The sequence below is a fragment of the Pagrus major genome, chromosome 8, assembly GCF_040436345.1.
Source record: "Pagrus major chromosome 8, Pma_NU_1.0".
NCBI classification, from domain to species: domain Eukaryota; kingdom Metazoa; phylum Chordata; class Actinopteri; order Spariformes; family Sparidae; genus Pagrus; species Pagrus major.
In genome coordinates this window covers 24326775-24349419 of record NC_133222.1, presented here as the reverse complement: position 1 = coordinate 24349419, position 22645 = coordinate 24326775, and the positions used below count along the sequence as shown (strand labels likewise).

General features: G+C 40.7%; 1 protein-coding gene and 1 pseudogene across 1 annotated transcript in view; one reads left to right on the top strand and one right to left on the bottom strand.

Annotated features, from left to right (window-relative positions):
* ripor1 (RHO family interacting cell polarization regulator 1) overlaps positions 1 to 21723 on the bottom strand; it is a 60107-nt gene extending 38384 nt beyond the window's left edge. Inside the window, exons 1-2 of the mRNA XM_073471581.1 lie at positions 21485 to 21723; positions 1126 to 1249 (exon numbers count right to left, since the gene is read on the bottom strand). Coding sequence (XP_073327682.1) covers positions 1126 to 1249; positions 21485 to 21503 — 143 coding nt within the window. The 5' untranslated portion in view covers positions 21504 to 21723. The remainder of the gene's footprint in view (positions 1 to 1125; positions 1250 to 21484) is intronic.
* On the top strand, positions 17151 to 19360 carry LOC141000824 (E3 SUMO-protein ligase KIAA1586-like; annotated as a pseudogene).
* Positions 21724 to 22645: the final 922 nt, after the last annotated feature.

Genomic DNA, 22645 nt, shown 5'->3' with positions numbered 1-22645 from the left:
CACAACTGTTTATGTTGCGTGGGTGGGTTTCATAATCGGGTTGCCACGGTGACGATATTTTTTCACTGACTCAAAAGCAACATTGACAATACCACTGCCAAAAGATGCTCACTATCTGTAGAGCGCTGAAATGAAATGAAATGAAAACCAAACATTTCCTACTGCTTACTTTTATTTTGAAGTAGGCTTGTCAAAGGAAATACAACGTGTTTAGTGAGTTTAGCACCACTATTGTTAATCAAACGTGCGTCTACAGAACAAAACAACTGCCATTTCTGGCATTTGTTCACAGCGGATCAATTTTAAATATGACAGGCAGCAGTTTTATTCAGTCTGTCATTCCAAAACTGTATGAGTTTTGTTGCACTGATCGGTTGTATCCAGTTGCGTCCAGAAGTCTGCGCTGGTTGATAATGTCCTTTTGAAATCTGACATGAACTAAGAGGTTCCTGGGGATGCCAATCTAACAAAACTTTAACTATATTGTTAAATGTTACAGAATACCTCCAGTCAGACCTTTATCAATAATCTCACAGTCAATTGTGAAATCATTATGTAAATAACACTGATATCAAGCAAACCTCATGCTTATCAGCTGCGTCAGCTGTTTCACAGCCAGCACAAAGAGTGAACAGAGAGTGAAAGAGTGGAAACAAGTACCACCGTTCAGTTACAATCAACTGAAAAAAGCTGCTCTGTATTGATCAATCCATACAGCCTAAAAACTCATAAATCCCAATCACATGATCCCAATAACTATTTCTCAACATTAACGTACAAATTCATATGTAAAAACAAAAAAACAATTCATGGGAGAAATGGATTAAAATGTACTGTAATTTGGCAGATGTTTTGCTTACTTGTTAAAATAATTCAAATCAGACCTTAATATTCCAGATCAGTCCATTTCTAACATTTATAAACACACACACACACACACACATACACACACAAAGTCAGACTGTCTGTCTTTTGAGCCCCACCTGACAGGATGTCCTGTCAAATGTGTGTGTGTGTGTCTGTGCATGTGCGTGCGTGCGTGCATGTGTACCTGTGTGTGTGTGTGTGTGTGTGTGTGTGTGTGTGTGTGTGTGTCTGTGTCTGTGTGCGTGTGTGCGTGTGTACCTGTAGGACTTGTCGTTAGTGTTGACTCCAGTGAAGCTCTGGCTCCTAGTGATGGATCTGGAGGTGAGGCGTCTGACTGGACGAACGGACAGTGACATGGTGGAGAGAGTTCGGGATGGCCTCCCTGTAAGGAGCGGAGAAGAAGAGCCATCAATACACTGCTAAACATTGCATGTTTTACTGTCATCTATCTCACACATCTGATGGAACAGACTCTCCATCCCAACCTGGTATGAACATCTATGTGTCTCTGTACCGAGTCATCTAAGATTTACTCTTAAGTGACCTCTGGAGCGCTCTTAAATTCAGGACCATTTTTAAATTGTAAGAAATTTAATAAACAGATTTTATTCTTATGTTTGTGAGATTTTACTTTTAACTTTCACAGAATTTAAAATGTTCACCTTGAGCAAATACAGGCCCAGATTTCAGCAAAGTTATCTGTACAGAGTGATCACATTGAAAACATTTTTTAAATACAAATTTTCCAAAAACAGACAGACAGACAGATAGACAGATAGATAGATAAGTAATGTTAAGTAAGTGCTCTGCATGACCAATTTTTTAGACCATGGAGATTTTACATTTGAGAAATGTTCCCAAAGCATAGAAACACATGAAGGAGCCAGCAGGCAAAGGCAAGCAGAGAGACACTGATGAGCTTTTGCACAAAGCAAAACAGGAAGAGGGAAAACTTTGACGTGCTGTGCAAGCAATTTTATTACAAATGATTGGGCACCATCTTGGAATCCAGTATCCTGTTCTAATGCCATGGTAAACTGATGAATGTTAACAACAGACAGTCAGTCAGACAATCCAACGAGTCAGATTGTCTGACTGCTTGGATTTCTTGCCTCATTACTGTGGTGTTACAAGTCCAATAGCCAAAACTGAAAAGAGAAAACCTAAGCTGTTATAACCATTGAGCTCACCGAACACTTTTCTCATTTAATATTTTCTTTCCCCTGCTCTTTTTTTAAATTAGCAATTAGGAATGTGTTAAACATTGAGAAAGCTTTCTAAGGTATAAATGATGAATGTAGATGCTGACAGATTATATCAGCTATAAATAAGTGGTGATTATTCCAAAAATAACTTGCCCAAAGTTTAGCATGAAACTGGTTGTTGTGTGGTTAGTGCATTTTCCGGCCAGCGACTGCACTCTCACAGACAGTGTTAGACAGAGGGACCACTCTGTAATATTGTAACCTGACGTACCAGATGGTTTGTTACAAGGAACCATTTGAAAAAAGTACATGGCAGGTGATTGGAGGAACTGTTTTGTCTATCACCTTCTATCATGAGCTAACTTCAACCAATCTGATTAACAGTAGGAGAGTGCTGCAAGCAGAGCTGGTGGGTAAATCGATCTCTTACAAAGCCAGTCGAGAGGAAAGTGAAAACACCTTTTCTATAGAGAAAAGCCTTCAGGGCTGTTCTTTGCTCTTCTTTCAATGAAAAAACTCCCCAGTTCTGATATAACTGATGCTATAGCAGCTGTGCTAACCTCTGGAGAAATAACAATTGTTTTTAAACAAACATTCGCCTCTCTTCCAGGTTGTCACAACTACACCACACCTGTAGCTGCATGATCTTGCAAATCCAGTTGCCTTACAAGGTAAGCAATATTATATATTTTCAAACAGGGGGGAAAACTGTCTTTGCATTGTATTTTGATCACAGTTGGTTTCAATAAAAGTACTTGTGACATCTCAAATGTGACTTCGATTTACGACTACATTCAGCCCACTTTGTACTTTACTTTGCTAAGTACAATTACTATTACTATTATTTCACCCATTTTATCTTGCCTAAACCTGGCTAATCCATTTTGATGATGTAGCCTTTAACTAGTATTTAATGTCTGTGCCCTGAAGTGGCATTTTGTTATTGTGGCTTAAGTCAGTGATTAATTTCTGCCAGCTAAAGCAGGGTTTTCCTACTGTGGTCTATCCAGTGTCCTGTATCCTGTTTTTTCGAACAGCTGAAAGGCCTTTGCAAGAAAACACCCCACTCCCACAGCACAGGAAATGTCACAATCCTACAGGAAGTCAGAAGCAACTGCCTCTCCTGACAGGAAATTTAACAAAGGGAGATAGTCCTGAGGGCTGCAGTCATCTGGCTGACAAGCAAAGGTTGATTCTGCTCAGTTCAACTAAATCGCAAGGGATTTAAAGCGTACCTTGGAGACATTGTAGTTGTAGCTGTAGATTATTTAGGAAGAATTAATTTTACTTTGACTGAGAGTAAACATTTTCAAAATTAGTGACAATTATGTGGAAACAAACAAAGACTTAAACTTAATTCCATCTTTGAAAATCATCAAGAATGTGTTTTTGTGCTATGGGACTGTGGTCAACCATTTGTTGACTTAACCTAGTTTAAGTAATCACACAGAGCACAGAGGAGCTGGAGGGCTGTGAGAGATAAAGGAAGACACATTTCAGAGAGAAACTGAGTCAGCCGCAGAGTGGACAAAGACAGCAAGTGGAAAAGTACTGGGTCCATCACATGCAGACACTTTCCCATCCATTCTCTTTAAGTTCCTGATAAATTATCATGTGCTGTCACAGTAGTTCATTTTCTCTATAACAAAGTCTACAAAATACGTGATAACTCAGAAGTCTAATAGTTGAATGTTACCAGTTACAGTAACCGTTTATGCTCAGTAAGACTATGAAACATTTGAGCTTATCTTAATGAATTATATAGTTAGAGTCTTTAATCAATGCCAGTATATAGCAGCCAATGAAGGAACATCATCTGAAGACACTTTCATAATGCAGGTGCCAAAGAAACAAGCATTAAATTCTCAAACCACAGCAGGTCGTGACGCAGATTCATTTGCTAATCTGATTCTTGGCATGTTTAAATTTGTTTTGGCAGTGCTATCATGCACAAGGATCTGTTTCTGCACCTACTGGGGGAAGGTGGGGCTTCAAAGTATAAGGTACACATTATAATATGATAGAATCCAATATCATTACACCACAAACACTCGGAACTGCAAAATACAAAGTACATCTGAGAAATAACAATGAAAAACAGCAATCGAGACACCACATGGCTGTATTAGGGTTTGAACCTGAACTTCTCAGAGTCAAACCATAGATGTCATTCTGTACATGTTCTACAGCCTGACCAACACCCAATTTTTTGGGCCCATGCCAATATCGATATTATGGAGAAAAAAGCCCCTATATCGATATATCGGCCCATATACACACATTTTTTGCAGTGATCCCTCAAATGTGGTTATCAAACACTTGTGACTGAGATATATGTAATGGAGGCAGGATATTTTACAGTTTGACAATAAGCTTTATTGTAAGCACGTGTTAACTTAATAGGGCATTGCCACAATTTTGCAGTCTCATCTCTGGGTCCTTCACCCAGCGCAGTCGTTTAGCTGGACTCATTAGGCAACCAAACGATGATAACATTGTCTGTCGCGATATTTGAGCCAGACACTATTGTGAAACAAAATTTTGGATATCGCCCAAGCCTATCAGGCTCTAGCATGTACTGCTGGAGTGAGGGCTTTTCCAACTATATAGCAGTATCTCTGGCGTCCATGGGGGATAAACCTCCATCAAATCAGAAATAAACAAAAAAGTAAACTTGGTTTTGACTCTTAGACTGCATCGTCCCAGTGTAACTATCTAACCGTAGTATGTATCTCTGGGTTCCACAATCATGTGCCTGCAAGCTGCCTTCTATACACAGCATCCTGTGTTCTACTGCAGATGAATCCACAGCATGCGGTATTAGAGAGCAGTGCTAAGTTTCACACAGACAAGAGTGTGGTATGTACACATTAATTGTTGTGAACATGTGCACCTGAATATATATTATATATTATTATGAATATATTCTGCCAATAGATCCTTGTAAATCCAACACACTGGACCTTGTACCAGCTGGTACATCTCTCACGAACTACTCATAGGATGCCCCCTTCTTTATGTGACGTCTTTAATTAGGCAAGCCCCGTGAACCAAATAATTACTGTCAGAGGAGCCTAAGAACGAATCTCATAATGTTTCATTTTGCAGTAAGAATTATGGCAGAAGAGCAACCATTTTCTATTTACATTATTAAAGATGAATGACAAAAATGTCATCTTCTGCATTCCAACTCTTTTTCCTGCTGTATCGACAATGTACTGAGCCATAACCCCAAAATGAAGGTTTTTGACCCTTACTCTAACTGTTACAGCCCTAAACTCTACAACCAAACACCAACCTTGAGGGTGCTCCATGTCTCTGTCAGAGTCCCAGTTGAGACAGGGCAGTGGTAGTCGGCACATTTCTCACTCTGTCCTATCTCCTATGTCCAGCCTGATTATTAGACTTTTATGAGTTAATCAGTCAGTATCTCATTTAGTTTAATGATCCATCAGCTCTGTTCAGACTTCCACTTGCTCATCCAGAAGTCGATCAGTTGTCTATCAAACTGTGCTGTGTGTTGTGTTCCCTACCTGATCCAAACAGCGGTCCAGTCCTGCCCAATGATAATAACAGATTCCAGTCACACCCTCTCCTCTGCTATTGATGTTCTCATATAAACACTGGGATGTGGCTCTGTGCCACACACTCAGCCTCACATTTGCCTCTGTGGTAAGCAAGTGTGTGACACCACACCTATTGTTTGATGCTCTCTGGCCTCTCTCTCCCAGACCGTTCTGGAAAAACCCTGCCTGGGACACACACACACACACACACACACACACACACACACACACACACACACACACACACACACACACACACACACACACACACACACACACACACACACACTCTGAACACAGAACACCACATAGTCCATGTCTCTCTCCCTAGATTGTTATAGTTCAACACATACTAGTACAACTGTTATGGAAAGTGTCCCCAGAGAACAAATCATAGTGTTTTAAAGCAACATGATGTAAAGTTCTGACCTTAAACTAACAGATTCGGCATCATGTTGATGGTACAGTGTCTTGTAGCAGAGTAAATGTTGTCTCTGTCACTTGTTTCTGCTCTATGTAACTTCAGTGAGAGGGTAGGATCACAGCGTTAAATACATGTTTACTTCAACATACAAGTTTTCAACACATCATATTGTTATGATGCCATGAGTTTTGTTTGGAGTTAGTAACTACATCTGTTACACTTGGGATGTGTATTTAACACAGTGGTTTTGCACTCAGAAACTGTGGGGGGCACCAAATCGACGCAAAAATTACATTTACATTTAGGACTTTTAGCAGACGCTTTTGTCCAAAGTGCTGTGATATAAGTGCTAAGGGTAAGAACATACAAGTGCATATACGTTTTTTTTGACTCTGCTGTCCTGACATTGGTCGGTAGTTCGCTCCGCCACTGAGGCGCCAGAAGAGAGAAGAGTCGTGACTTCGCTGTGCGACCTTTGTTTGCTCTCAGCAATGGCAGTACCAGCCAGCCAGCTGATGTAGTGGAGCTCACGCTGGGGCGTGTTGTCTGAACAGTGTTTGGAGGTAATAGGTGCACTTCTGTTGACGGCCTTGAAGGCCAGTACCATCGCCTTGAATCGGATACGGGCTGCAACAGGAAGCCAATGGAGGTCACGGAGGAGGTGGGTCACATGGGAGAATTTGGATAGATTAAAAATGAGGTACGATGCAGCGTTGTGGATACGGTTTAGTCGCCGAGGCTGGGAGTCCAGCCAAGAGCGAGTTGCAGTAGTCCAGGCGGGAGATGACCAGCGCTTGGACCAGGAGTTGCTTACGTCGTTTGTGAGGAAAGACCAGATTCTGCGGATGTTGTAGAGGGCAAATCTTGCTAATTTTAACTCATTTCCTGCTGGAAACACTGATAAAAACCATAAAGTGTTGTGATAATAATCTTACATAATGGTATGATGTGGCACTAACCAACACAGCAAAGGATCCTCCCTATTTCACTAAACTGCTTTACAATGCATGATGATATGGTAGTGTACAAACAGCAATAACAACAATTTTTCAAGAAAGGAAAGACAAAAAAACTCCACCCCATACAAAAACAAACTCCTTGCCCCCACTGTCACTTATAAGAAAAACAAAACAAAAAACAAAACAATCTGTAAAAAACAAATATATACAGACCTTCAGTGAGTAAATCAGCCAGAATACTGAATAAAGATTCACTCTTGTACCTTTGTCGATGGTTGGTTAAAAAAAGTCAGAAAAGGCCCCCACACCTGATAAAATTTCTTTTCAGAACCCCTCAACACAAATCTAATTTTCTCCAGTTTAAGTTGATATAATACATCTTTCACCCAATGTGAAACAGTAGGGGCAGCATCCTTCCATTTCAAGAGGATCAAGCGGCGTGCTAACAGAGTTGAAAAGGCAATGAGCTTCCAACCCCCGACAGGTAGTCCTAACCCCTCACCAGTGACCCCGAAAAGCAGCAAAAGGGGATTTAATGTTATATTTACACCAAGTACACAAGAAAGTGCTTCACAAATACCCTCCCAATACTGCTGTATTTTGGGACAAAGCCAAAACATATGTATTAAAGTGGCTTCCTCCGATTTACATCTGTCGCACGTTGGGTCAACATGAGGGTAAATTCTTGCCAGTTTGGATTTGTGAATATGAGCTCGGTGTACCACTTTAAACTGAATAAGAGAGTGTCTCGCACACATTGAAGATGAATTAATTTTCTTCAAAACTTTAGTCCAGTCTGCTTCACTGATACCGGTTTTGAGATCTCGCTCACAAGCCTCTTTGATGGCAGACATGGAAGGAGAATTTAAACTGGGAATCAAGCGTAACATTATAGAAATAGCTTTTTTCTTAGTTGGGTTGAAAGATATCACCTCGTCAATAACATTATAGGGAGGTTTGTCTGGGAACCCCGGGATGGAGGCTAAAACAAAGTGCCTTACTTGCAAGTATCTAAAAAAATGAGAAGGGGTTAAGTTATATTTAACAGTTGTTCAAAGAAGCAAATGAGTTTTCAATATAGAGGTCTTTAAACATTTTCAGCCCCTGCCTTTGCCATACATGGAATGTGGCATCCAGCATTGAAGGAGAGAAAAAGGTGTTTGATGCTATTGGGCTGGAGAGACTCATACTTTGGAGATCAAAATGTTTTCTAAATTGTAAGTAGATTTTAATGGAATTATGAACAACAGGATTATTAAACTTTATGTTTAGAGGTAGTGGAACTGATGCACCAATTACAGCTGGTAGGGACAAGGAGCTACAGGAAAGCTTCTCCATCTCCACCCACTTTGGTACACTATTACCAGAATAGCAATGTACCCAAAAGGACAAACCACAAAGATTAGCAGCCCAGTAGTAATATCGAAAATTTGGAAGTGCAAGGCCGCCATCCTGCTTTGACTTCTGCAGGTGTTCTTTACGCAAATGGGGTTTCTTGCCGTTCCAAATAAAAGATAATATCACTGAATCAAGCTTCTTAAAATAAGCATTGGCGATGAACACAGGGAGGCTCTGAAATAAATATAAATACCTGGGTAGCACAGACATTTTGACAACATTCACTCTCCCAACCAATGAGAGTGGAAGGAGTGACCAGCTGGATAAGTCCTGCTGAACTTTGTGTTGCAGTGCGTCAAAATTATTTTTAAAGAGATCACAAAAATTTCTTGTTACAATGACCCCAAGATAGACAAAGCTGTTAACGGCCATTTTAAAGGGCACTGTAATATTTTTGTAATGTTGTGTTAGTCAGATTCAGTGGCAATAATTCGCTCTTATGTAGATTCAGTTTATACCCCGAGATTTCTCCAAATTTTGCAAGAAGCTCCAGAATGAGGGGAATAGTAGTCTCAGCCTTGGACACAAATAATAACAGATCATCAGCATACAATGATAATTTATGTTGCCAAATCTTGTAATGTCATGGATAGAATGGTTGTTTCTTATCGCTATGGCTAGAGGCTCAATAGCTAGCACAAAAAGAAGGGGGCTAAGAGGACATCCCTGACGGTGCCACGATGTAGCCTGAACAATTTTGAATAATGGTTATTTGTTAGTACCATTGCCGAAGGGCAAGCATACAAACGTCTAACCCATGATATGAATGTATCACCAAACCCAAACCTACGCAGAGTCTCAAACAGGTAGCCCCACTCCACTCTGTCAAATGCCTTCTCTGCATCCATGGAGAGAAGGCATTCAGAGTCAGTCTGGCACGGAGTGTATATGATATTAAACAAACGACGGACACTGAAAAAGGAGCGCCTGTCTTTCACAAAACCAGTCTGGTCTGATGATATAATATGGGGCAAAACCCCTGCTAGACGACGGGCCAATATTTTGGCCAGAATTTTATAATCACAGTTTAAAAGTGAGATTGGCCTGTAAGACGCACACTCTAAGGGGTTTTCAGTTCCCTCCATCTCGGTTAGCCTTGACTTTAGCTTGGTATTATCAGCCGGCAGCCTCTCACAGCAAGCCTCCACTTCAGCTAGGCGTTGGTGAAACGTCTCCGCGTTGTCTTCCAGGGAGTTCAGGCGCTCGTCGTGAGTGTTAACAGTCTCCTGAAGCCCGTCCAATTCCCGTTCACTTCGTCAAAAGATTTTTTAATCTCAGCTAGCATGGACGTCTTGAGTTCGGCTAACGAAGCTATTAAATCCACTTTGCTAATGCTGCTAGCAGAGGAGGATTAAGGTAGTCATGGGCCCCTAGGCTATTTTTTATGTGGGCCCCCCCTTATGCATCATGCTCTCCCAGAAAAAATGTAATTTTGCACCATGTGTAACAGTGCAAGATAATATTTGGCAAACATGATCCACACACACTCCAGTTAGCACACAGGTAGGTCAAATCGAATCGATGAGCTTGATTGGATGAGGTGACCCGTGTCTGCCCAATCAGTGCTGTTTTGTTTGTTTATTACCCCATGGACCAATAGAGGTCAATGAATTTTTCCATTATTGTACAAGTACCATAATTATACAAGTGTATTTAAATTTCTAAAAAATAATCTGACCAATTCAAGGACCCCTCCACAGGGGTGGAGCAGCAATTTTAAATGTGGGGGGGTTCTGGGGTAGCACATGAGCACCGCAACCACCTTTGGCCCCTGTTTCAGTCTCCAAAACTAATACGATGCATTTCTAGATTTTCTTCACTAGGATATGCCAATAATATTGCATTCAAAATGTACATTATAGCACAACGCTCTTTAACCTGAGATATTATATATTCACAAGCAATCACATACCATGGTATTAAGAAATTAATGTATATGTCTTATTAAAGAACAAGTGTGAATGAGTGAAATTGGCAAGAACACTGTGTTCCTCCCTCTTCTCTTATGTTATCTCCCTCTCCTCCTCTCATGTTCTCCCCTTCTCCTTCTCTCATGTTCTCCCTCTCTTCTCCTGTGTTCTCCCCCTCTTGTCTTCTCTCCAACTTCTCTCCTGTTCTCTCCCTCATCTTCTCCATGCTCTCCTTTGTCCTGACTCCTGAACTTCCCTTCCTCAGAAACATCCTACATAAAGAACTCAATGTTAATATTCCTGAACATGTAAACTTAGAACAAACAGCCTTGATTTTGATTAGGAAACATTCAATTCTTTTGTTGTTCTTTTATCTGCTTTTTATTAATTATTTTACATATATTTTGTTGTTCTAATCTGTTTTAACTAATCTTTCATCCTAGCCTTTATTGTACTGTATATTATTTTATTCCTCTTATTATTTAAGATTTTAATAGTTTTATTGCATTTCATTGTCTTCATTTCTATTCTTTTCTAGTTTCTGAGAGCAGTAACAGGGATGAGTTGATGTAGGAGATTTTCTGCATTGAAAAGAAGGTTTTAAGCTCCAACAAATAGCTTTAAATAACTACGTAAATGAACACCTACATGGCATTAATGCAAGAATATGAATGTACTACCATAAAATTGAATTAGTGCATTTATGGATTGAAAGCTAGCTTTCTGTTTCCCTCCTGTCACATAACTCCAATTAAATGACAACTTGACTTGAAAAAGAAGTCAATCTTCTGCTGCCTCTTCCTGTTTGGCATTCCTAACAAAAAGAATAATGATAATGTTGAATAATATCAAAATCAGTGGCTGTCTCTAGAAAACTATCTGTCAGTTACCATTAACTTTACCTGGCTTGCATTAACTGTTTTTGCCACCTGGCTTGCTTAATATTAGCGACATGCCACAAAGCAAGACACAGTTTAGTTATTTACAGACACAATCCTACATTATTAACGAGTTAAATAACCGTTTCACACCTCTGCTCTGTTCGCTGTCTGCGGCAGCGAGTGACGGCAGCTCCGTGTTACATGTAAGTGTTTACTTTCCCGGGGGGTGGGACTAGTGGGTTTGGTCAAATGGATGTGATTGGCTTGATGGCTGTCAATCAATCTAACTTGGCCAATGGGTTTTCATGTATGGGGGACTGAGGTGCGCTCCATTTTAGTACGCTGGTACACCGCGAGGGCGGGCAAACGGTTTAATACCTTAGGAGAAAGTCGGGGGGATCAAATCACCTTGTTTTAAAAGTCCCCCACGGCTGTGACGCCACCGCCCCTCCACACGTGGGGCCCCTAGGCTGCAGCCTAGGGAAGCCTGTGCATTAATCCGCGTCTGGCTGCTAGTAGCTGCAACAGCCACCGGCTCGGGTTTTTCGCTTGCCTTAGCGACTTTAGGTGGCATGGTAGGGCAAAAACTACTAACTAGCAAAAAGTAAAGCAAAACACAGTCGTGAGAGAGGGTAAAATTGTTACAAAGGTGGGTTTTTAAAGTTGAAGGTAGCGGGAGCTCGAGGAAAACACGTCCTACTCCATGCTCGCCAAACCGGAAGTCCTGACTACTTAGTTTAACTTACAACATGGTAAACACCAATATCAACTGATAGAAAAAAGAGTGGCATTCTCTGGCCATCTAATTTTCTCACAAATATCGAATTATCCTCAAGCCAGACTGGACCGGCCAGATACATACACATGCAAGCTTGCACACAAGCTTCTTTAAATTCAGTGACCACTGCCCATTGTTCTAATGTGGTCCATGCATGAAGTATAATTCAGTTGCACTTGTTTATGATGTATAATGGAAAATTTTCATTGTCCTACTTGTGTGTTGCCACACGTGAGCTCATTCTTTGATAGCCGATGCTGCCTAAACACAGTTAACGCTTGTTCCATTATCCAACTTGTCCAATGAATATTAAACAAGAAAGTTGAGGGCTGGAAACAGAGACAGCTCATCTTCGAAGTAAAAGTTTATTTATTTACCGTTTTCTCTCTTAAGGCTACATATAAAATAAATGTAATAAATTACAAATAAATAAATACCATGCTTTAGCACCTTTTTAAGACAGGTGACTGGCCTTCATTTAGATAGGGTTTTCACTACAACGGTCTCTTCCATGCTGCTAATGTTTAATCTGCTCGCAACACTGGCCTGTATTACAATGGTTATTAACACACAATTCATGTGACTAAATGTCAAAGCACAAGGAATTTGCATTTCAGATTCATTTGTCATGTAATAAGTATTACTAATAATCATTATTATAACTGCTTCCGTTATATGACATTTAACAGATTCTGGGTAGGCCACACAGATACACTGCACACATGCAGTGCAAAGCAAAATTAAGTTGTTAAGTTGGCCTAGCAGTTTGAATTATTGAAATCCGTGCCCACTTTAACACTGTGTTTGCAATATGTCAAGCTGTGACAATATTTGGCAAAGCTTGAATTTCTTTGTAGTGTGGCTTATGTAGTTTGTCCATGGTTTGGTGTCATGTTCGATAATACAGTAGGTTTAAGTAAGCCAAACAGATTCAGCCCACTTGACTTGCACAGCAAGGTTCATGATATATAGTCATTTAAAATTGTCAATACATTGCATTTAATAAAACATCAGATCAGAGTCAGGTTCTGGGTTTCATTAAACATTTTTTAATGATCAATTAATTATATTCATCATTATCTATTTACTTTAGTGCTCCTTAATTGACCACTGCAGCCAACACATTTCAAAACCTTCAACTTTTACTTTGAAGGCAAGCTGTCTCAGTTTTGGCCCCTCGATTTGCCTGCCGATTCCTCAAATTTGTTCAGTAGAGTGGAGACATGTGACACAAGATATGTGCTGAGGCAAATTTTAAACTTAACCATCAATAAAGTAATATTGAATTTCACCAGAAAATAAATTATAATATAACATTAACAATTGCAGCTAGCTGCCTGTCAAATATGTGTGTGTTGTAATTTACTTGAATATCTGCCATCATACACACAAGTACAATATAGTATATCTGTGATAGCTTACTCTAGCATTCCAGAATCAGAATCAGAATCAGAATACTTTATTAATCCCTGGGGGGAAATTGTTTTTGTTCCAGATGCTCCATGCAAAGTAGAGATAGAAATATAGCATGAATGGAAACGAGATAAAGATAAAGATATAAATACAAAGTAAATTAGACAACAAAATAAAATAATAAAGTAGACAATCTCAAGGGTACATATATACACACATATATATATATATATATATATATATACATACATATACATATACATACACACACATATATATATATATATACATATACATATACATATACATACACACACATTATATATATATATATATATATATATATATATATATATATATATATATATATATATATATATATATATATATATATATATATATGGGATTTATGGCTCTTTGAGGGGAGCCGGATCTTGGTGAGCCGTTCCCTTCAAAGAGCCATTCAAAAAACTGGCTCATTTGACTGATTTTTATATTTATTAAGTTTTAAGAAGCCAGCCTGTTGGTAACTCATTTTATCTTGGAGATAATCACTGGGAGGTATGATGGGGTGAGATTTGGAACAAAATAATACAAAATTAGATATCCCACCAATTTCTGAGTTTGAATTATTATGAAATATTGATTATCACGACACACGACAGACTGACTGTCCTCCTCCTAATTAAGACCGCTGCAGGGGCAGTCACGTGTTTCTGTTTTTTGTTTTTTGTTTTTTGTTTTTTTTACGCAAAGGCAGCATGCACAACTCAGGTGGCGTCATGCTACATTTGCATATCTAATAAGCACTGTGCAGCTGGGCTGCGCTCCTCCCCATGTAACTTTTTTCCCTCCTGTTCTCTGTCCCACTCAGGGGAGGAGCAAAGGAGGAGCTTTTGTGTGCATCTGCGTGAAACACACAGTGATATAAAAAAAAAAAAAGAATGGTTCCCATCGTTCATGTTAACGAGCCGTTCAAAAGAATCGGTTCGTTCGTGAACGTCACAACACTAATGTCCATTGCGGAACAGCTCCGGTACGGTTTTGCTCCGTCATCCATCATCCAGCAACCCTCACTGGCTGCATTTTCAGCTGGAGTTGCGAGACAGAGGAGTTCCCACAATAATTACATAATCACGCCCGACTGTAGTTATACTTATGTGTTATAAACACAACAACAAGAAGTGTTCCCAACCGAAGGATTAGAAGAAGTGCTTGGATTTGTCACTTTTTTGAGGTTTTTGTGCTGGCGTCAACACAAAGTGTTTAAATTAACCAAATGTTATGTTGTTGTTTCGGTGTGTGACTTCCTGTCTGCTCTGTGCTGAATTCGGCTGAATTGCTGTGTCGTGCTTCAGCATCCTTCAAAAATAGTAGCCCTGCGTATCTGCTCCAGAAGGGTCCAGACTGCCAGAGCTGGAACGGAGCAGATACACAACGCAGCGGAGCCAGTGGAAGTTAACACATAGACTAGAGTGAAAGCCGGACCGGACAAGTACCTGGTGGAATTTGGCCGTTACAATCTGTACTGGTTATTTAACTTTTTGATACAATAACAACATCTCTGCGATAAATGCAGTACTCATATTTATATTGTGAATGAAGCATGTCCAGTCAGGCTGAAAAACACATAAGCTCAGACATCATTGGTTACTGCTGTTGGTAACATAGTGTAGTTGGCTCTGGGTTCAAGGTCTAGCAGGATGATGATGACTGAACAGCTGTCTGGTTAACAGTTGAACTACTCCTGCCTGCTCTGTGAGATGTGCTGTTGATTGATCAATAGAGAGTCAGGGGCCATGAATAAGTCACTCTTTCTCATTCTCAATACTCAATCTTGGTACAATATACCACAGGAAGGGCCTCAATGATTATCTTAGCACATAATTTGGACAGCAGTTCAATGTTTGGCACCAACGAACATGTTAAACATCACTGAGAGACTAGAAAAATTGGTTGGTTCTTACTCAGCAATTTTCTGCACTCTACTTATTGTTCCTTACAACAACTTAACATTTAGTCAAGTGTTAAGGCAATCGAGTCTACAGTATTTCAGGTCCTACCTCCAGTGTACATGAGTCATGTTTTACCTATAAGACTCAGGTTTGTATGCCTCTTCATCACCTGTGATATTATAACATCACATTTTCTGACATGTCAGAGAAAACTAAAAATACCACCTAGTGGTTGTATGCACCAGTCAAGTTTCTGTTTCTGAGCTATGCTGTCACAGTGAGGTTGAACTTTCACCTTTTGGATATAAAATGTCATCAGTTCATTATTTTATCCTATTAGACATGTGTGTGAAACTTTTTTATAGTAATCATATGAACTGCTGAGTAATGGCAAAAAAATTGTTTTGGGAAGTCACAGTGACCTTTGACCATACAGGTATTATTTATCCTCAACCCTCCATTGTCTAAAATAGATGTAGCAGGACTCAAGGACTCAATCAGTATTTGTTTAAAAAATGACAATAAATTTAGCACAAAGATTACTACCTACTTGGTTTCATGCACACAATTCTGGACTTTGTGTGGAAATACTTTCAGTCTTCAGTTGGTTTATACAGTGTTAAAGTTAGATACATTTTTGTATGTTTAATACATAATAATAGATATTATTGAATATTGCAATATTTGCTGTCATACATGATATTTTTTACAATATCGAATATCAAACAGCTGTTAAAGCATCAACAAGCTTTTATTTTGAAACAAATGCACACAGAGCTGTCATGGCAGGGGAGGCAATGCACATAGTAATATTATTACTTATTTAAAAGTGTTGTATATGTTGCTGCAAAGGGAGAAGTAAGGAAGTGAACAGCATATTAACCACTGAGTATATTTATTCTTTCTATTCATACTATCAATAAAAATAAAATACGAATAAAATAAATTACTATAATTCTGATAATATCGTCTATCACAATATTTGGAGCGGGACAATATTGTGATAAAATCTTGCATATCGCCCAAGCCTAATGTTTAGGCCTAAGATAAGAATCTGTGAGGGGCGATTGTCTCTCTGGTATCATCCGTGACAAAAGAAAAGACTCAAAGAGTCATGGCTGTCCAGGTGAAATGTGGCCACTGACAACACAGCACATTAAACGAAAGGGTCAGTCTTTAGTGTTCCTCTTGGAATCAGTTAAAGCCGTTTTCACACAGAGATTCCGCATTATCGCCGCAACCAAGGCTCATCTTTACCCCGCCTTTGTTTGTTCACACTGAACTGAGCAGTGGTGGCTTAAAGCCGCTCCAGTGTGTCATTTCATACAGCATGCAGCACTGAGCAACCAAAAGGGGTGTGACGGCATGTTGCGAACTATGGGGGAGCCAGGGGGGTCTCAGCCCTCCTTAATGAGACATGAGCTCCCCTGAAAACATGATTTGATAAATTTTGGGGGAGTCTCTAAAATATTGGCAAAATGCTGTTTTTTCCCATGCATTTCCTTTTTGTTTTGTTTTTTTGTTTTTTGTATTGTCATAATCATGGATCATGTGTAAAATTAGGCTATTTTTAATGCATGATTTGCGCATGAGGGTGATTCATCACTATTTCACTTTAATAAAGATGCCGGCCTGCATGCAATTCTTGTCCTCACCATTGAAGCGTGGGGGTACTATGTCTTAAACGTCACTTTAAATCAGACATTGGAAACAAAAAGACCATTTGCGCTGGAGCCGCTGGACCCGCTCAATTTCGGTGCTGAATTGTATTTACTGCTATGTTTTGCAGTCATCATGTCTAAAAGAAAACAGGGAAACCTACTCGCAAATTTCGGATTTACAAAGAAATCGAAGACGAATGACTCTGAGGAGCAGCAAGAGGCGAGTTCTTCGGCAGATGCTAGCTTGAGGACAACCGACACCACCGCTGCACTTGCGGGGACTGCTGCTGGTGAAAGCCCGCCAACAGCCGGGCCCGGGGTGACCATACAGGACAGGCCGACAGAGGCTGGAGATGAGGTTAACGACAGCTCAGAGGCCGCTGATGACGGTGACTCCACCTGCCTCTCTCTCCCGACTAACTGGACCAGCCAGCAGTGGAGAGAATGGAAGTCACGCAACACCTGGCTGTTTGTTAAGGATGGAAACTTGGGATGCACAATTTGCAGAGACACAAAAACTCTTCTGCTTTCCAAAAAGGTAATTGGCACGCATTTATCAGAAGAGTAGATTAACGGAAATGTAAGCAGCCACACACAAAAAGGGTTGCATAAAAAAATCTATAAACATCGCGATAGCATAGCACACAAAAGGGCTGTTGAAGTCACAGAAACCAAGCAAAAGGAGATTCTGCCAAACAGAGTACTTGACATAAATTCCAAGTTAAAAGAAGAAACGGCATCTTCATTCAGATTGGCCTATATGGTGGCCAAGGAAAGGCTGGCTTATAAAAAGCTCCCTCCTTTAATGAAACTACAGGAGCTCAATGGCGCAAAAGTAGGCACTGTGCATAAATCAGATAAGTCATGTGCTGAAATTATAGGCCATATTGCACAGCATATGCGGATGAAGTTAGTCTCAAACAAAAGAGATAAATTCAAAAATCAGCATAACCATTGATGAGAGCACGGTGCACGGATGCGCATACCTCATTATATATGTGCGGTGTGATGTGAGTGGGAAAGGAGACGTGGACAATGTATTTTTAGACATTACAGAACTGACACAAGGCACAGATGCGGAATCCATTTACAACAGCTTGAGACAGAGTTTGCGCCAAGCGGGATTAGATGATGAGTTTTTGGGGAACAACCTCATCAGCATCGCCACAGATGCACAGTGCTGCAGTTCTCACCGGCAAAACCACTGGACTGATTGCGAGGCTTAAATGTGACTTCCCAAACATTCACTCCATACATTGCCTGGCCCACTGCCTTGAATTGGCTGTCCATGACTCTCTCAAAGAGGTTGCTGGATGTAACCACTTCGAGTTTTTCATCTCCAAGCCGTATGCTCTGTATCACCAGTCCGCAAAGAATGCACGATTGCTTGAGGAAGCGGCTGCAGATCTCAATATGCAAATTTTGAGAATTGGACAGATATTCACCATCAGGTGGGTGGCGAGTAGTTTTAATACTGTAAAAGCAGTCTGGAATAACTACCCTGCATTAGCGCGCCACTTCAAGACAGCAAGCAAGGATACATCTCGCAACGACACAGAGAGGAAGAAATTCCTGGGGCTACACAACCATCTCACACACTCCAGGTTTTTAATGGATCTGGCTTGCATGAAAGACATATTCCGTGAGCTGCAGGGCCTCTCATTGAAACTCCAGCGGAGAGACATGTCACTAGTGGATGCCACTCGCCAGATTCAGCAGACTACTGATGTACTGACAGCCATGAAAGAGAGTGGCGGTAAATCCACACTGAAGGCTGAACAGCACACATCCCTGGGCCTGTTTAAAGATGTTCAACTTGTTGAGGACAGGGGGAAAATCAACCGGCATCAGTTTTATCTGTGATTGACGGCCTTAAAAGGCGAATGCCGGAAATTAGACCTTGTCCACATGTTAAAACCCCTGGATAAGCACTTCTGGCCACAGGACCGCAACGCATTGATCCTGTATGGAGAAAATGAAGTACGGAACTAGCTAAAAAACTCGGCGAGTCAGCTAGAGAGGCAGTGGATGAGTTCCGCGACTGGAAGTTACAAGATAAAGCACCAGGCAAAACATTGGAAAAGCTTTGTACAGCAAGCAGAGTGTGAGAGGGGGTTTTCAGCCGTCAGTGACACTGACAGCAAGACCCGCAATAGACTGCGTGAAAACAGCCTCTCATTGCTCCTTATTGTGGATCTTAATGGACCCCCTTTGGAGAGATTCGACCCTGCACCCTTCATCACATCCTGGATTAAATCAGGTCATCGCCTGTCCACATCATGTGCTTCTAGACCAACAGCAAAGGAAGCTGATCCCAGGCCTGTGTGGTCGCTTCTGTTTTAAGGTAAGGGCTAATCTGCATAAACTGTATTATTAATTGTTAGCACTGTGTTGTATATGATGTTGCTGAGGATTGGCAGCTTGGCTGATTTTTTAAAATTATGATGGTCATGGTGTCATTGATTGGTTTGTTGATGCGTGTTATAGTATTTCAGAGGTTATTTTGCGCATGTTAATGCAGACTTGATTCCTTGTAGCCAGACTGGCATGTTTTGGTTTTGATTTAGATTTGATTCAGATTTGATGCGTGTATGGAGGTTGGATGTGATATGTGCTTATATGTGCTGACATAAGGCAAGTAGGCTACAGGCTTGTAATAATGGATATGTTTTGAGAAAGTCCTTGCTCTGAGGTACGCGTCCCCCCTCCCCCCCAATATAAGCGAGCCCCCCCGAAAGCCAAGGTATAGTTTGCACACTGTGTGACGGTTCACATCATGACATTGAGATCTGTGGGGTTTTTTTTCTCATGTTTCCACCTGTTAATCTAAACATGTATCTGCTGACTGTTTATAATCATATGCATGCTGTTATAATGTGTTGTGATTGAGATCCTAAACCCCCATGCATCCTGGAAAGTCACAAAGAAAAGTTTTTTGTTCTAAATGACATCACACATCACTCACTCGCGGGGAGGGAGGCTGTTTTCTGTGGAAAAGTTAACCGAAGTCTCGGTTGGGAGGGCTGACTGTCGCAGTGATTTTTTCAAGACAGTAACTACAACAACACAACAGTCAAGACAAACACATGTGAGTTAAAGTTTTTTGATGGGGACAGACGCTGTTTTTCGGGCAAAAATGTGACGAAGAGTCAGTCGGACAGACAGGAGGACAGAGGCTTCTCCACGTATAACTGCGGTATTTTTTCCTCATACAAGTTGCCAAAGACACGACCAGTTACTACGTTACTGTTGTTTGGTCCTGTAACGTTGCTTTGTAGGACATTTATCTTTATTTTGTTGAGTGAAGGACCGGTTTAGTTATCAGACAGTGAACACCATCAGATCAACACGCCCCCGCTCCGTGCCGCCGGCTTACCCATTCACATAGGTTCAGACAATGGGGCATTTGCTTTGTGGGTTAAAGTGTGGGACATTTCTCTTTTATTTGATGAGTGAAGGATCAGAATGTTACACCCCTGCCATACAAACTGACCCCCCTTTCCGCCTCTGTGACTTTCATACAGACGCCGAAGCGGAATATCGGCACAAGATTCCTGCCATGAGAAGGCAGTGCAAATGAGGCTTATGTGTCATCTCAAGTTAATAGTTCTTCCGGTCACAAAACCACTTTCCATACACTGTTTGTTCTCTAACACTCCCACAACATGTACATAGAGTTTAGTTTCATATGCATGCCCTTCTCTCCTTCATATCACTGTCTTTAGGAGAAGGAAACCCAGGAGGGAGTTACATCCTGCAAAGAGGGCAGGGTCAGGAAAAGACCAGTGCAATTTATGGCCATACTGACTCATATCCCCACAGCCATGTTTGCACATTTCCAGGAAAAGGATACTAGTGTCAGAACGATAATTATAAAACATCTTATTGTGTAAAAGAATCCCTTTACAGACTAGTATGGAGAGGAACTACCACAGTGACCACAAACAGTTTCAATGTACTGTACATATGGACACAACTGTATTGATAAAATACATACATAAAAAGTATCTGAGCCTATCCTTTAAACTCAGTTTGACAAATCTGGATATTCAACAAACCACATTCAAAACTGAACACTGCGTCAAAACCTAACCCTGACTATACCTGATACAGTATGTAGTGGCATGAGTGACCCAAAGTGTCAATTCATTAGTAGAAACACTTCTTTTGAAGCCCCAAACCATTAAAATCAAGCAATCTAGTAGTACCTTTACATATATTTGACACTGAGTGTTGCTCTGTTAAGGTAGGAACCTCCACACAACCACATGAACATGACAAAACACATGTTGGTCTAAACAAGTCAGGTTTTGTTGGCTTTTTGGTATTTTTGGTGACCTCTCTCACCATCAACTCCTAATAAGTTACAGACCTGTTAAACAGCAACTGTAAGCTCATCCTGACAAACACAGAGTTAATGATTAGAAGTGAGCTAAGCTCACAGAGCTGCACCACACTGGTTCATACCTCCATATCCACTGTACATGGTGGCCTTGGTGGTTGATGTCAAGTCTCTTTAGAGATGGGTCCACCCAATTCCAGACACAAGCGCTCAGTCCCCAGTCCAAGAACACTCTTAGTTGCTATCGTTTCCAATCTCTTATTTTTCTTATTCTCTTACTTTCTTACTCCGTTTGGCATCTCTTTCACTTCTCTTATCTCTATCCAGCTCTATTTCCCTTTTTCTCTTTGCCCATATCCACTGACACAGTTGTTAATCCTTGGTCCACTTACCCACTGATCCCCTATCTCTCTCCAACAATGATAGAAGATGAGGAGGGGGAGGAGGCAGAAGTGGGAGGAGGACATAAAAGGAAAAAGCAAGACAGGTCCTCCCTCTTCCCGGCTGACATCACTGGTTTTTCCTGGCCCTCCCTCTCCCTGTTGGACATATTGTTGCTGACCTACATCACACAATTCATCAGTCAGCCTCACGTAGCTGAACTTGACTCAACTTTTGCTGCAGCACAACACAATGTCATCCAGCAGCCAACCATGTTGGCCAATGAAGTTAATGCAAACACATATTCCTTAGCATACCAATAGCATTTTAAACTTTAAAAAACTAAGGAACACAAATTTCAAAGTTATAGTTGCTAAATCTAACTAGAAAGTGTCTGTACTGTCTCTGCCAACACTTTAAAGCTGTGAAAAGATTTAATTATGGTTTACCACAGCATATCCACCACCTGCTGCCGTTTGCTTATCAGCTGATAAAGATTCAGTGTCACATCTGCCAAAGTTATCTCAACCATTATACGGTTAAGGTGCAGCACCCGAGCCATTTGGGGCACCACCTAAGCAAAATTAATGTAAAATCAATGTGGAGAGTATCCAAACTGAATTACTTTTCCCAGGTCAAATAGTCTAATGGCGGCCCTTGGTGAGGCTGGGACAGAAAGTAAACTTTGTGTTGGTGCCATACATGACCACCAGACTACAGAGCAGCTAATTAAAATGTTGTGAAATTGCGTGTTTTTTAAGTTGAAATGCGTAAAATATCCTCTTGGGGAGGACCCCCATATCCCACGCCATTTACAAATGCAGCAAAGACTTCCACACTCAGGGAAAAACACTGCCTGCTATCTTATATGCTGCCTGCAAACCATATAATAGGCGTTCCCTGCC